Below are 15,832 nucleotides of genomic sequence, written 5' to 3'. Positions count from 1 at the left end.
GAATGTTTCTTATCTGAAGTGTATTTGATGTTTGGTAGAGTGTGATGTCACTCACAGCTCTGGCTGCAAGAGTGATGACGATGCCAGTGAGGAAGGTGAGGTAGTAGCCTGGGTAAGCTCCATGCCACATGGCTGACAGCAGGAAGGTGGCAGCAGTGGGATTGTAAGGACAACGTTCATAACACACCCTACAAGACAACAGTGTCACAAATAATAAAACAGTATGCAATAATCATTTTAGCATGTAAATGAAAGGAAGAAGGAAATGATTCTTCTGCTTTTTTCATCTAAAGCAATGAATGAATATTAGTATAGTTTCTGTTGTTAGCCTGTTTCCTTGTGATTTCTAACATGTTAATTATTAATCCATAACTGGATAATTATAAAAAATACCCAGTAGATGGATCTGTGGTGATATTCCTCATACAATTTCGGACATGCATTATTTTAAACAAGCACAACATGTGTGTAGTTCTGAAGGTAGATGAGTGACAGGTAATTATAAATTAATACTTTTATTCAGCCAGGATGTATTAAATTGATCAAAAGTGGCAGTAAAGACTTTTATAATGTTACAAAAGAATCCTGAAGAACAATGTATCATGGTTTCCACAAAAATACTAAGCAGCACAATTGTTTTCAACAATTAAAATGATAAAGAAATGTTTCTTGAGCAACAAATCAGCAAATTAGAATGATTTCTGAAGGATCATGTGAATTAGAAATTAGAAAATAGTTGTTTTAAATTGTAAAATTATTTCACAATATTATGGTTTTACAGTGTTTTTGACCAAATAAATGCAGCCTTGGTGAGCATAAGATATTTGAAAACATTTAAAATCTTATCAACCCCAAAACATTTTATAATGTTTAAAATGTTTTGTTTAAAACATTTTCACAATGTTTTACAATACGATAGCACAATGTGTTCTACCTATTCTTACCTTTTAAGCCAATGTGCAGTTTGGATGTTCCAGTTATCCAGGAATACCTTAAAGCTGGTGGCAAGCTGAAAAATATAAGAGTTGACTTGACCGATTATGACACTTCCGATTCATTCAGGGTGAGAATTTTTTTTTTTAAAATAACAGCAGCTCAACTGACCTCTATATTCATGATCCTTAGGTTGGAAATGAGATCCCATCGAGGCAAACCATCACTGTCATAGCCATTAAAGCCAAATCCTGCTGCGTTGTTGATGGCATCAGCTATTTAGAAATACAACATGAGTGTCAAAATACTCTTATATCAGACATAATAAATGTTATGAAACCCAAAATAGTTTGTTTCTCCCTTTATATAAAGTGTAATTGTCCAATTAAGCATTCAGTGAATTCTGGATATGTTTGTAGTTTTTCATATTTCAAAGAAGTGTGTACTGTAAGTACTATAAATAATAGTAAAATCTTTTTCTTACTATGTCATAATTTACTACATAAATTGAATTGCAGGAATAGGAGTTTTAGTTCCATCTTTTGTCTGAAGAGGGCAGTAAAACACAAGCCATTAGGACCAAGTATGTGTTGTGTAAGATGTTGATCCCAATTCAAATGGGTCACACAACCAGTCCTCACAACAGATGATGGATGAAGCATCCTAATGTGTAATTAATCATGCCCGAGGTACAGCATAAATGATAATGATGGAACGTGAAAGATAAATTATTGCTCATACTTGATTAAATTATTCTTTCCAGTATGGCTCAACAGACATGTACAACACATTAGGAGGATAGAAAGGACAACTTGCAAACTGGAAAACAGGCTAACAGACAGAAGCGTCATTGCCCATTCAAAATGAGGGGTCACCTGCTTAAGATTAATATGCCAAATGGATTCCAATACATACACTGATCAGCCACAACATTAAAACCACCTTCCTAATATTGTGTTGGTCCCCCTCGTGCTGCCAAAACTGCTCTGATGCATTGAGGCATGGACTCCACAAGAACTCTGAACATGTCCTGTGGTATCTGGCACCAAGACATTAGCAGCAGACCCTTTAGTTTCTGCAAGATGCGAGGTGGTCCAGCACATTCCATAGATGCTCAATGACATTGAGATCTAGGGAATTTGCAGACCTTTGTCATGCTCCTCCGAGGTATGCAGAAGAGCATCTCTGAACGCACATGAACCTTGAAGCAGATGGGCTACATTAGCAGGAAACTACACCAAGTGCCACTCCTGTCAGCTGAAAACAGCTACAATTCGAACAGGCTTACCAAATTTGGACATTAGAAGGTTGGAAAAACGTTGCCTGGTCTGATGAGTCATGATTTCTGCTGCAACATTCAGATGGTAGGGTCAGAATTTGCTGTAAACAACATGAAAGCATGTATCCATCCTGCCTTTTATCAACAGTTCAGGCTGGTGGTGGTGGTGGTGGTGGTTTGGGCTCCTTAGTACCAATTGAGCATTGTTTAAATGCTACAGCCTACCTGAGAATTGTTGCTGACCATGTCCATCTCTTTATGACCACAGTGAACCCATCTTCTGATTGGCTACTTCCAGCAGGACAATGCACTGTGTAACAAAGCTCAAATCATCTCAAACTGGTTTCTTGAACATGACAATGAGTTCACTATACTCAAAAGGCCTCCACAGTCAACAGACCTCAATCCAACATAGAGCACCTTTGGGATGTGGTGGAACGAGAGATTCGCATCATTGATATGACATTGATATGTTCACAACTGCGTGATTCTATCATGTCAATATGGACCAAAATCTCTGAGGAATGTTTCCAGCACCTTGTTGAATCTATGCCACGAAGAATTAAGGCAGATCTGAAGGCAAAAGAGGGTCCAACCCAGCACTAGCAAGGTGTACCTAATAATGTGGCCGGTGAGTGTATATTTTATATTACATTATATATATATATATATATATATATATATATATATATATATATATATATATATATATATATATATATATATATATATATATATACACGCATACACACACACACACACACACTATATATATAACGGTCTAAACTGTCTTTTTCTAGACTGATCATATCTTATTCCCCTTCAGAATACTAGATGCATGAGGCCCCTGCTAAAAATCAAAACATAATATCCCACATCAGAACAGAAGCAAAGAGAAGATCAGTTTAGACATTATTATCTTTCAAAGAAGATCAAAAAAGGAGAGAGAAAGCTAGCCAGCTGGGAAGAGAAGGAGAGGCAGGAAGTCCACGCACCCAGAGTCCAAACAAAGTAGTATTTAGGCCGGGTGGTCAGCATGGACAAATACAGGTAGACCACCTGAGCATAGAAGGGCGTGGTGGCAATAAAATCATCATCAACGTTACGCTCCACAGGACAGACTTTGCAGACGGAGAGGAAGACCAGCAGTGAGATGAAGCAGGTGGCCAGTTTTCGGATGACCTCTGTCTGTTAAGAAACAGAAATGCACAAACTGATATGAACTTGAAATAAGCCAATCATGTACATTTTAAGAATAGTTTTATACAACATATTGATAATATAAACTACCATTCAAAAGTCTGGGGTCAGTACGGTTTTTTTTAAGAAATTAATACTTTTATTTCAACAAGGATGTATTAAATTGATCAAAAAATAGACTTTTACATTATTACACAAGATTTCTATTTCAAATAAATACTGTTCTTTTGAACTTTCTGTTCATCAAAGAATCCTGAAAACAAATGTATCCTGATTTCCACAAAAATATTAAGCAGCACAACTGGTTTCAACATTTATAATAAGAAATAATTTCTGAAGGATCATGTGACACTGAAGACTGGAGTAATAATGCTGAAAATTCAGCTGACACCATAGGAATAAACTACATTTTAAAATAAGTTATTTTAAATTGTAATTGTAATTTTAAACTGTTGATACTGTATTTTTGATCAAATAAACGCATCCTTGGTGAGCATAAAATACTTCTTTCAAAAAAAAATTAAAATCTTACCGACCCCAAACTTTTGAACATTCGTCCAGCCTTTACGCTACTGTGATGTGACTTGGTGTACAAACTAAAGTTATTTAAAAAAAAAAAATACAAACGACTAAATAAAACGAACATTTGGTGATGGGTCGTTCAGTCTGCTCTTCCCATTGACTTTTCCCTTGGTCTCAAGTTCTCTGTGGCGATAGGGGGTGCCCTCAATGAAGGCAATGTAATCATTATAGGAGCAGGTGGGACCAGCCAAAATGCCCATGAAATTACAATTATAACTGAAGTACTCCAATAAACTGGGCATCCGTCTGGATGAAACACAAACATGGAGGAAAAGAGGATGATTTTAGAATTGCATTGCATCATATCTAGTAAAGAGACTTGAGAGTAGCTTGTAGTGATAAATATAAAGGGCACAGCAACTATTTTTTAGACCACAACCATATACACTCATTCCTTCGTTTTAATTTTGTCTTTGTATTGTACAGTAAACAGTTTAATTTAAGCTTCTTTTAAATCTACATACCTTATGGCCAATAGTTTTTGACTCTGGTTGAGCTGATCTTCCTTCCTCGCCATTCCTGTTCACAAAAAAAGAAAGTTTATATATATACACACCAACAGCTTCAATCCATAATAAAAGTCATTTTTTGTCTGAGGAACTCTGATCTGTGATTCAGTCCCCATTGAAAGCTTTCATTCATTGTAACTGCATGGAAAAGATGGACCAGAACATTATTTAAAATGCCTCCTTTTTCTGTTTTTCACAGAAGAAACAAAGTCATACAGGTTTGAAATGTCACGAGGGTGAGTAAACGATGACAGAATTTAAATTTTTTGTCCAAACTATTCCTTTAAACACAATTTAGCTGGAAATTTTGACATTTGCATCTGAGCACAGAGGAAGTATCGTACCCGCTCAGCTTCTGAGCTCGTGAGAAGTGGTTTTGTCTAACACTCCCTGGCCTCTCCCTGATTTACAGAGGTAATTAGAGAGGGAAGAGATGTGTTGTAAATTGACTTGGCTCAGAGTTCATGCGGTCGACTCATGAGTCTCCTCTGCCTCAGTTGTTTGTCTTGCTGCACGATAAGACAAGGCAAGGCGACCCAGCGTAAGTGGCTTGAATAATTTCTTGTTGTTTTATTGCACGTAAGACGAGCCACTTAAAAAGTTTTCATTAAGGTTTATGAGTGACCCAGTGAGCAGCAGCAGTGCAGAGACCGAGCTTCACTCACAATAGGCCCCAACATGTCCCAGAGCTAGTGATGGAGGTCTGCAAGGACTTCTATGGGGGACTTTGTCCTTTTAGTGTTCTTCGGACCATAGGGAATATCAATGACAGGTTATTCAAGGCAACAGGCGAGTGAAACCTCTTTATAAGAGTCTTGGCGGAAAGCTTACATTCAATTTATATCACGCAATGAGTAATTTAATATCATGGTAACAGAATATATCACAATATAGGTATTTGTTCTGGAAATCGATTAAAAATAACCAACGTGGTAATGCCCATTTTTGGATTATCCAGTGAATTAAATACTTTCCAAATGAAAAGTACTTCATCTCCTTTATTTTCTATTTTTATCTGGAATATGACAGACATAAACTAAAAGATTACTCATAACAAATAAATTATATCTCTGGTATCAGTGAAAAATAGCTTCACGTTATGTAACAAGCTAAAAGCAGACTCAAAAATATAAAAAACAGATAGTTTTGACTTTAAAAATCTGTGACACCACATTAACTTAATTCTATATTAATGCGAAATATCCTACACCTACAGTGGAGTTATTATTGTAAAAAAAAAAAATAAAAAAAAAATTGTTTCTGTTAACTGACATAAAAATAAAAACAAACATAACTGGGAAAAATTTAAACTAAACTATATTTTACATTATATTATACTTAAACTACATTATATTTCAATGACTCCAAAACAAATCAACATAAATGCCCACAAATTCATTTCAGTTTTAGTTTTAGATACATGGCATATTATAAAGAAAATGTTAAAAAACAAACTAAAAACAAACTAAAACAATAACTATATAAAACTATAAAACAAATGTAAATCTAAAGCTGAAACTAGCAAACAAAAAAAAAAAAACAAAAAAAAAAAACTCAAAAAAAAAAAAAAAAAACTAAAACTAAGACACTGAAACTAAAAATAAATCAAATTAAATAAAATTAAAAAAAAAAAAAATCAAATTCAAAATTATAACCCTGTGCAGCATAAATAGTATAGACAAAATGTGACACAAAATTACCGTTGCACGGTATAAAACATAGTATCCAGTAAAACTATACATCCAGTAAAACTATACATCCAGTGAGGTTACAGCAGAAAGGACAAAAGCATCTGCTCTGTTCAAAAGCTTCTCCATGACAAAGGTTTGCAGGCCAGCAGATGAACTCAGCAGAGGACTAAGAAATGAATTAGTGATAACGGTAATATTAAGAAGTGCAAGATGGTGCAACACTCATCATAAGGGTAATCTGTCACCCTGTGGAACAATAGAGGGGCGAAGAGAAGGAGGGAGGCTTGTTTTCATTTGCTTTCATTTCATCCCACTGCCTTCAATTTCTTTAATTAGTTTCTCTGGCCCTTTGGCAGCACATTTGACAATCACAACAGCAGCCGCCTGGAACAGCATCCAGAACAGAATCCCAATGCATCATTCCTGTGTGTATTCTAAACTTTAACCAAACACGCACACACTCACCATCATGGATCTCGAAAGCCACACTGGTAATCTTCTGCGTGATAACCATCATCGGCCTGTCAGGGAGAGAAAAAATAAAAAAAATAATGTAAAGAAATGTGGGTAAACATAAACAACAGTGACAATGAAGTTCAGAAACCTCACATGTTCTTACCCCGTGAAATCGGCAGAGTACATGCCGTAATCAAAGACGTAAACCCGGGTGATTTGGCAGAAGCTTAGATAACCCAGGGCGACCACCAAACAGTATCTGCAATGTGAATCAAAGAGCATGTTTCACATCCAAGCCGCTTCAGATGCAATAATGTACTTACAACCATTTTTCTGTAGGTAATACAAATAAATTGTAGTTTTATAAGAGCTTTAATATTATGAAGGCCCGAAGGATGTCATACTGAGACTTTTTGTGATCCATTAAAACCCAGAAACAAGTACAAACATCATTTAAAAACAAAAGCTAACAAAGAGCTCAGTCATGCTTCCAGAAATGAGCTCTCAACGGTGATGAGAGCTTTTGATCTGCAGAGCCTGAACACCAGACGGTGGGTGTATGTGTGTGTGTGTGTGTGTGTGTGTTTGCGTGTAGATAGACCATTATTCTCTACACAAATTAATGACATTATTGCTCCCCATTCTTGTACAATGCAGAAAAAAGAATGTGGAAATTAAAATGGAGGTAGAAGATGAGAAAAGGCGCACATACATAGCCTCAAACACACACACGCACACACACACACACACACACACACACACACACACACACACACACACACACACACACACACACAGGTGAAACTGTCAGTGCCATAGAGGGTGTTTCATTATCACTGACATTATCACTGTCAGATAGCCTGCATGTGTTTGCTCAGTCTGTTTGATATTTTTACATGGCTCTCTGGAAAACTGGATTCTGATTGGCCAATTGATTGCATAATTTTTGTAAACTGCATTACTGACCATTGACTCACGCAATACATTTTCTACAAAGCTATGCTAGTTTTACATCTCTTGTATCGTTTTATGGCAAAATGGGGGCCAGGGTCCACTGGGATGTCTCAGCATGGTTCCAAGGGGCCTCAATATGATGTAAAATGACTTAAAACAAAACAAAAAAATATTAAATTAAGCAAAAAAATCTAAAAATCAAGATACTTCTTGTTTAATTCTTTTTGTTTTTCTTTGAAGAACCAGAATTGTATTGAAAAATCTGGATATATGAGGAATCATAATTTTAGAAGAGTGATTTCTAGACCTGTAATAGTCATGTAAATTATTAAAATTAAAAAAAAAAATTATATAAAATTTTTTTTAGTATATTCCACTTTCAAACTTTTTTGTTTGTTTGTTTTTTTACAAGTAGGCCTAATCCAGCAAATTACAAACAACTGGAAAAGTTATGGAACCTTCCAATATTGATTCTTCTCATATTATAAATGAATTTGAATTTAAAATATAATTTAATGTCCATTTATTTATGCACTGTATGTATGCTGTCTATGTAAGTAACTGTCTAAGCTGGATAAATGGACAGTTGGCCTGTCATTATCACAAAATGAACCTTCACAAAACTCCTCTACTTTTAATCATCCTGTTTGCCAGGTTAGTGGTTTTGTTTGATGCATTTAGTAGCAATTTAACTAGTAAGCTACAAGCTTAACCGTATATTCTGCTTTGTTTCTTGAGTCATGACTAAGTCGGGGGGAAAGCAGTGCGGACCAGATGCAACGTACTGATTGAGAGCTTAGTATAAGACATCAGGTACAGCTTTTTTTTTTTTTTCACAATATAAATCACAATATAAAAAGTTAATTTTCAAGTCCCAACCTATTTTGCTTCTGTTGGGTTCACAGTTACATGACAACAGAAGGTCATTAGATCAGTAATCATGTGGTTTTAAAAACGTAAGATCTGTTTTTATCTCACAGACGAAGTTAGTGAAGATCAGATGAAGCTTGAAGGGATTAGCACAACAGAAGCTCCCAGTCCTTCTTATTATTTCTTATACACACACGCACACACACACACACACACACACACACACACACACACACACACACACACACGTTTGCTATCTTAGTGAGGACATTTAATAGACGTAATGGTTTTTATACTGTACAAACTGTACATTCTATCCCCCTACACCACCCCACCCCTAAACCTACCCATCACAGAAAACATTCTGCATTATTACATTTTTAATAAAACATTGTTTAGTATGTTTTTAAAGCTATTTTAAATATGAGGACTCATGAAATGTGCTCATATTTCATGTTTACGTCGTAATACCAGTATAATACCCATGTCATTATACAAATTTGTGTCCTCATAAATCACAAAAACGCACGCGCGCACACACACACACGCGCACACACACACACACACACACACACACACACACACACACTCGAGCGGTAGTGATGACACATTTAGCTCAGGTCCCCAGACACTGCAGGTGTGAGTACAAAGATAGACGAGGTGTGTGTAATGTTAGTGTGCTTTCCATTCAACAATGCAAGTGTGTTTTGCAGGTTTGCAAAACTGTTTGCCCTCCTAGAGAAGGCCAAAAATAGAATGGTCTCAACCGCTGTATGTTTCCCAAAATGACACAACCAATCACGTCAATCGCCTTTCTACACAACCCACCAATAGAAGACAGAAAAAGGAGGAGGAAGAATTGTCTACTTTAACAACTGCCCCTGAATCTTACTAAGACAGTAATATCACCTCATTTGAAACAAAAAGTCCCTAAAGGGCCATTTAGCAGGAGTCTGACATTGAGGCAGTTTTATATTTACCACCTAGTAAGAAGTTCCTGGCAGCTGGCAGGAGATGGCAGCAGAGAAATAATGGAAGATTTTATTACACCCATGAGGAGGACAGTGACTGATGGTCAGCGGGTGAAAGGAATGATGTCTTTCTCATTATAATTATCTTTGGGTCAGTTTTCAACTCTTTCATCAGAAGAGAGGTCACAACTTCTATCAGCATGAACCTTAGTTCACCTTTTGAATGAAAAGGGGGCTATGAAGGATTCACAAACGTCTGCTCAATGGGCTCTGAAAAAAGTAAAAAGTAATGGTGTTCACAACCAGTTTTACTTCTGTATTTCCTAAAAAAAAAAAAAAAAAAAACAGGACACGCAATAACAAAAAACAAAGGTGGACTGTACTTTACTTATTCAAAAGGAATTGACAATCGATTGGGTTGAAAAATGAACTATTGGTGATGTCAACAAAAAAGTAAAATCGTTTCAGAGACAGAGTCACAGTAAGTTTAAACTACCGTTCAAAAGTTTTGGGATCAAGATTTTTTTTTTTTCTTTGAAAGAAATTAATACTTTTATTCAGCAATGATGCATTAAATTGATCAAAAGTGACAGTAACTATATTTATAATGTTATAAAAGATGTCACAACAGCTTTCAACATTGATAATAAATGTTTCTTGAGCACCAAATCAGCATATTAGAATGATTTCTGAAGGATAATGTGACACTGAAGACTGCAGTAATGACTGCTTTGCCATCACAAGAATAAATTACATTTTAAAATATATTAAAATAAAACAATTTAAATTGTAATCATATTTCACAATATTACTGTTTTTACTGTAGTTTTGACCATATAAATGCAGCCTTGGTGAGACTTCTTTCAAAAACATTAAAAAAATCTTACCAACCACAAACTTTTGAATGGTAGTCATTTTGATGAAAGATATGGAGACAAACTAATAACAGCACTGATTAATTGTTCAAAATTAAGAAACACAGAAATGTGTATTAAAGTGAAATGTGTATTAAAATGAAATATGTCTTTAAATGTGTATTAAAGACCCCATAAATTCTAAAATTGAATTTTGTGTCTATGTCAGTTTATTAGCTTTGTGCAATATGTCAAGACAGGAACTTGTCCAGCCATTTCATAGGGCCTTTAGTAAAGTAAATAACAATAATTAAAAAAAAAAAAAAAAAAAAAAAACTTTAAGGCACTTTCAGTGATTCTAAAGATGTGAAAATATGGACTCACTTGTGCATGTGCTCAACTCCGGTCAGAATCATTATGCCATAAGTAATGCCACTCTGGAGAAGGAAATGAAGCGCATACCTGTAGAATAGAGAGAAAATGTTTTGCTTCAGATAAACTATACAAGAATGACAGGATGGAGCTGTGCTTGTATAATTTATATATATATATATATATATATAATTATAATTATAATATTTTATATATTATATATATATATATATATATATATTTATTTATTTATTTATTTATTTTTTTTTGCTGATTTGACATGTTAATGAAACAATCTGGACACAAAGATTTAGAGATTTTGATCTGAAATTTTTAAAATTTTGTATGCCTATTACCCAGGCTCACCAAAAAGAACTGCCTTAAAGAGTCTTTACGGAAGCTTATCTGAAAACGGACCCACTTAAACACACATAAACACAAACAGAGACACTTTAATAAGGGTTTGAAAAGATGCCACTAATTAGCAAGCAGAAGTCTTTCTATCTTTCAGTGTGGCCTATTGATCGGTTTGTCTTATTAAATGAGATGTTAATGAGTTTCAGATTTCCACCGACTCATCAATAAAAGCTTGAGTATGCTGATAGAGATCACAAAACACAGACACTAATGTATCTAAAACTATGTTAGTATCGGCAAGAATTTTTCTTAAAACACCAGCTGTTTTTCTAAAAGTTTTGCGCAAGATATACTGGAAATTAAAAGTGTTCTTTAAAAATTTGAGCTGGATTTATTATTATTATTAAATGTCATTAAATTATCTGTAGGAAATTTTATGATTGGACACAAAAATGTAAGTAGGTCACAAGGCTTGCAGGGTCCTGAAATACTACAGGAACCTCACTGAGAGTCCTGCCAACCTTCTGATGTTCTTCCGGAACAGTGTTAAATCACTGTTCTCTGATTGTCGCTGTTTGTTGTGATTTAGCCATGATATTTAGCCTGTTTATTATTTCTACTAAATTCCAAGAGGGCAAATTAACACACGCGTTTAACGTAAATATACATTTATGTAACAGAGTGAGGAAAAACATAGAATTATACAACTGTTAAACTCTTTTAAACGTTTTTGTATAATGAAACAATTGAAACAATCCTTCACAAAAGTCTGTTTTCAACTTTTCAAATCCATCTCTTATTTGAACCAAACAGTGTAATGTTGTGATTCATTTTGCAGATGACTTCCAGAACCAAGGCTTTTGAAAAAAAAAAGAAAAAAAGTCCGGTCACTGTTATGCTTGAGTCATACAGGTGATTACAACTGAAAAATTCCACATAATTTGATACTTGACTGTACTACAGATGTACTACAGATGTCAGCTTCAGCTCCCTTTATTGTCCTTCAACTGTTTGTTAATTCTGTATCAAATGTCTGTTGTTTCACAGACCGCTACATTTCCTATTGATTGGCGTTCATTGTATCTTTCTGGAACGTCACGCCAGCACATATCCTGCAGTCCAGCAGCAGGGAGTACAAGCAAAAGCTGGTTTCAATTTCCTTGTGGACAGAGTGATGCTTCAGTATGGAAATACTCACCAGCCAAAGCAGAAGAGGGCAAAGTAGATGCCCAGCAGTGTGGCCACCACATGCCGCACAAAAGGACTTGTCTTGCTGGGGTGCAGATAGAGCCTGAACCACACGGCTGTGAGCAGGGCACAGAGCTGACATACTACGAAGTTCACCTGAAAAGAAAAAGAGACAGAAAAATATCAACTGAACTTAAGCCATCATGGTCAAAATGCTGATATTTTAATCAAGTGTATTTGATTTAGAAATTTTCAGATTGGTCTGTATGTCAGCTTTTAAATGAAAAAATATATATCTTTTTATTTATTTAATGGATATTTTTTATTTAAAGCTGCAGTTCGTAAGTTTTGCCTCTTTGTCGCCATCTCTGTTTGAAACCTGCAATTGCAGTTATTGTCATCTTTACGTGGGTTGTGCATCGGCACGGCTCCTCAGCGCGGATGAATCTAATGTTTTGAGGAGAATGTGTCCACTGCACCGGTGGATTCTGTACTTTTGAATCACAGACTGTAGTCTTGGAAGCATGACCAAAATAAGAATTTTCACAACAAGTAACAAATCTGTCCCACTGAGAAAAAAAAAAAGCATTACAATAAATCGCGCTACCAATGGTGATTAAATCTAATGATCGCTTAGCTCATATCACATCAAACCATGCAAATTATTATTATTATTGTTATACTCTGTTCTCAAATTGTTAAAAAATGCATGTCACATGTTAACAACATCAGCAATAATCTCTAATGTTAATTTGTCATACCATACAATCCGCCATCAAAATAATGTTTGATTATTGCAGCTGCTGTGAGAAAAGGCTATAAATGATCCGTGACGTAATGACGCAAAGACGAACAGCGGCATGCTTGAATTTCTCGCGGAAACCCAACAGGACACTCAGATTAGAACACATTATTACAAGTTTACCATTGCTAAAGTAAGGAGATAGTTTTGAACATTGGCTGGTTATGTACTTCTTAAAAAAAATTGATTTTGGATAATTTTTAACCAAAAAAAGTTACGGACTGCAGCTTTAAATATAAAAAATATTTAATTATTAATTTATTTTATTAATGCATTTTGTTAATTCAACTTCTTGACAATAAAAAACGTGTTGAAGTTAGCTCATTTAAAACCATTATTTGTAATGCAACTTTTGTGAATAAAACAAAATAAAACAATTTCACAATTTACATACATGCCATACGGTTTTAAATTTTAAGTGATTGATTACTCATTTTTTAATACATAACAGTACATATTAATAGTACAATTAGTCTTATAGTACATTCCCATTCCTAGCACATCACAAAGTGACAAAAAACAAGACATTTTGTTGTCATTTGTTTTCCATATCTGTTTTGTCATGCTGGGTAGCCCCGCCCACAGTGAAACCCCATTGGTCCAAATTCTGCTCCACATAGCTGTACATTCAACATCAAATATATTCTGATAGGCTGTGATTACAGTGTGTATAGATGATCCTGGAAACATGTCACTTGCCTCAGGTGTGAAGATTATTGTGTAGACAATGGAATTTAGAAAAAAATAATAAGCAGAATAAATATCATGGCTAAATCACAACAAACAACGACAAACAGGGTCAGAGAACAACGATTTAAAACTGTTCCAGAAGAACATCTCAGTGAGGTTCCTGCAGTATTTCAGAACCCTGCAAGCCTTGTGACCTACTTAAAAGACAATGCCTTGAGCTTCACACTGACATTCTTCTCGTGAAAGCCAAAGACATCAACAGCATGAGTCAGGGAGTTGTTTCTTGACTGAACACAGCTGTGAAATTTCAGCTGCAAGTCATTTGAAAACAGATATATATCTTCAATCAAACATCTGTAAATACCTTTATTCCTACGCTTTATGCAAATAAAATTAATCACAAGTCTGTAGAATAGCTGAATATATATTACAGTCTTGCTAACGGTCAAGTAATTCAAGAATTCACACACCATGTAAGGAAGGATGCTACAAAAAAACTGTATCTCTGTCCTCATCATCCACATCTGCATTCAATGACTGTAGAGCAGCATTCAATAAACCCACCACAACAAGGACACAACTTGCTTTTGCAACATCCAATACATGTCAGGCGACCCAGTGTGGTTTGCAGACCAGACCAAGGGGATTATGGGAGATTCTTGGGAGCATGCTGTAACTTGTACATAGCATTAGCAATGCTGTAATTGTAAACATGTCAAAAGACATCAAGCGCCAAGTAATCTGTATTTTAAAAAAAAAATCATGCTTAAATGCAGATAGCACACCAAAAATATAAGTGAGCCACATGTCTTTGAGATTACCTGAGCTTGGATATTACACAATTTGATTTCAAATAATATGCCTTTAAATTGGTTTCACTACTTAAGTCTTTTTATTTAAGAGCATTTACACTGACAGCAAAGAACTGTCCATTATGAACCACACAATCCTTGCATGCTGTTACACATAATTATTAAGGCTCACATAATGTTTTAGACACAACATACATAATCCAGACAGATGAAGGACCATCAATCAGTTTTGACAGAGACTCGTTTGCCAGCTTCTGTTGCTTTCTTTGCAGACTTCCTGTTGCTCAGTTCCATCTGTCCATCGGTCACACTTGCAACAAACACGAAGCACACACAAAACCTGCAGTAAATCATACAGCTAAATGGTTAAAATTTGTAACAACTGTGCCATAAAAACAGAAATGGCCTTACAATATCATCTTCTTAATGTTACACTAAATATTACTGAAAATACCACCAAAATATTAAGCAGCACAACTGTGTTGAACATTGATAATAATAAATGTTTCTTGAGCAGAAAATTAGCAACAACAATCATACTAATAATTCATAAAATAGTTAATGTTTCCAAACAAAAGCTTAACATTTCATTTTACATAGGCAGATTGTGTGATGCTCCCATTAGAGATTTACTCTTTTACCAAAGTGTTCAGGTTCTCAGCACCAAGTAAACAGAGGGCACATCCTGCTTAGATTCAGACTTAGAGAAAAGGTGCCATGGAAGATGACACCAACTCAATATATCAATACAGATTATAAAGCATGCTCTCATAAGAGCTTGATGTTAAGGACAGCCAAGGAGAGATGAGAGGGGCTCAAGCAAACATTTTTATAGAAGAACATTAAAAAGGCTCATTCACAAGCTCTCCTTAACAGCCGGTTGTAAATGAAAGCGGCGGAAAAAAACTGGAAAAACAAACCAAGTTACTTAACTTGACAGGCCCTTTAGGCAACAATCTAAAGCAGATGAATTTTTAAACTTTTGACTTTTTGACATGATTCAGCATTACAAAACCTACTCATAAGCCCATTTCTGCGTAATTATTGCTTTATCATTTTGCCAGATAAAAGGACTTTTAGTGAAACTATTAAAATTAGGGAGATTGAATTCAATCATAAAAGCTAAGGAGAAATTTTCTGTGCTAAAACATAAGGGAATTTATTGAAACTCCTTTGTGATTTCTCATAAGAAGAAGAACTATAGTTTTTTTTGTCAATGTCAAATCAATATTTTGTGAATTTAGGTATGATAACTCTATAATATAAAGTATATGGATAATAGGGGTGTAACGATACCATCATGTCACAAATC

The 15,832-nt window shown here is 35.1% G+C and overlaps 1 protein-coding gene across 4 annotated transcripts in view; it reads right to left on the bottom strand.

The window, feature by feature from the left end:
- Positions 1-15,832, bottom strand: part of mboat2b (membrane bound O-acyltransferase domain containing 2b) — a 31,388-nt gene that overhangs the window by 3,281 nt on the left and 12,275 nt on the right. For 2 of the 4 annotated variants that reach the window (XM_051874093.1, XM_051874094.1), the window contains 10 exons: positions 12,227-12,372; positions 10,684-10,761; positions 6,814-6,909; positions 6,660-6,715; positions 4,459-4,513; positions 4,057-4,240; positions 3,208-3,400; positions 1,105-1,208; positions 945-1,009; positions 56-188 (listed from right to left, as the gene is read on the bottom strand). In XM_051874093.1, coding sequence (XP_051730053.1) covers positions 56-188; positions 945-1,009; positions 1,105-1,208; positions 3,208-3,400; positions 4,057-4,240; positions 4,459-4,513; positions 6,660-6,715; positions 6,814-6,909; positions 10,684-10,761; positions 12,227-12,372 — 1,110 coding nt within the window. Of the gene's footprint in view, positions 1-55; positions 189-944; positions 1,010-1,104; positions 1,209-3,207; positions 3,401-4,056; positions 4,241-4,458; positions 4,514-6,659; positions 6,716-6,813; positions 6,910-10,683; positions 10,762-12,226; positions 12,373-14,715; positions 14,861-15,832 lie in introns of all 4 variants that reach the window. The other 2 variants (XM_051874095.1, XM_051874096.1) reach the window with 2 other exon arrangements.

Source organism: Ctenopharyngodon idella, chromosome 20, assembly GCF_019924925.1.
Source record: "Ctenopharyngodon idella isolate HZGC_01 chromosome 20, HZGC01, whole genome shotgun sequence".
Lineage (NCBI taxonomy): Eukaryota > Metazoa > Chordata > Actinopteri > Cypriniformes > Xenocyprididae > Ctenopharyngodon > Ctenopharyngodon idella.
This window is presented reverse-complemented; position numbering and strand designations above follow the sequence as displayed.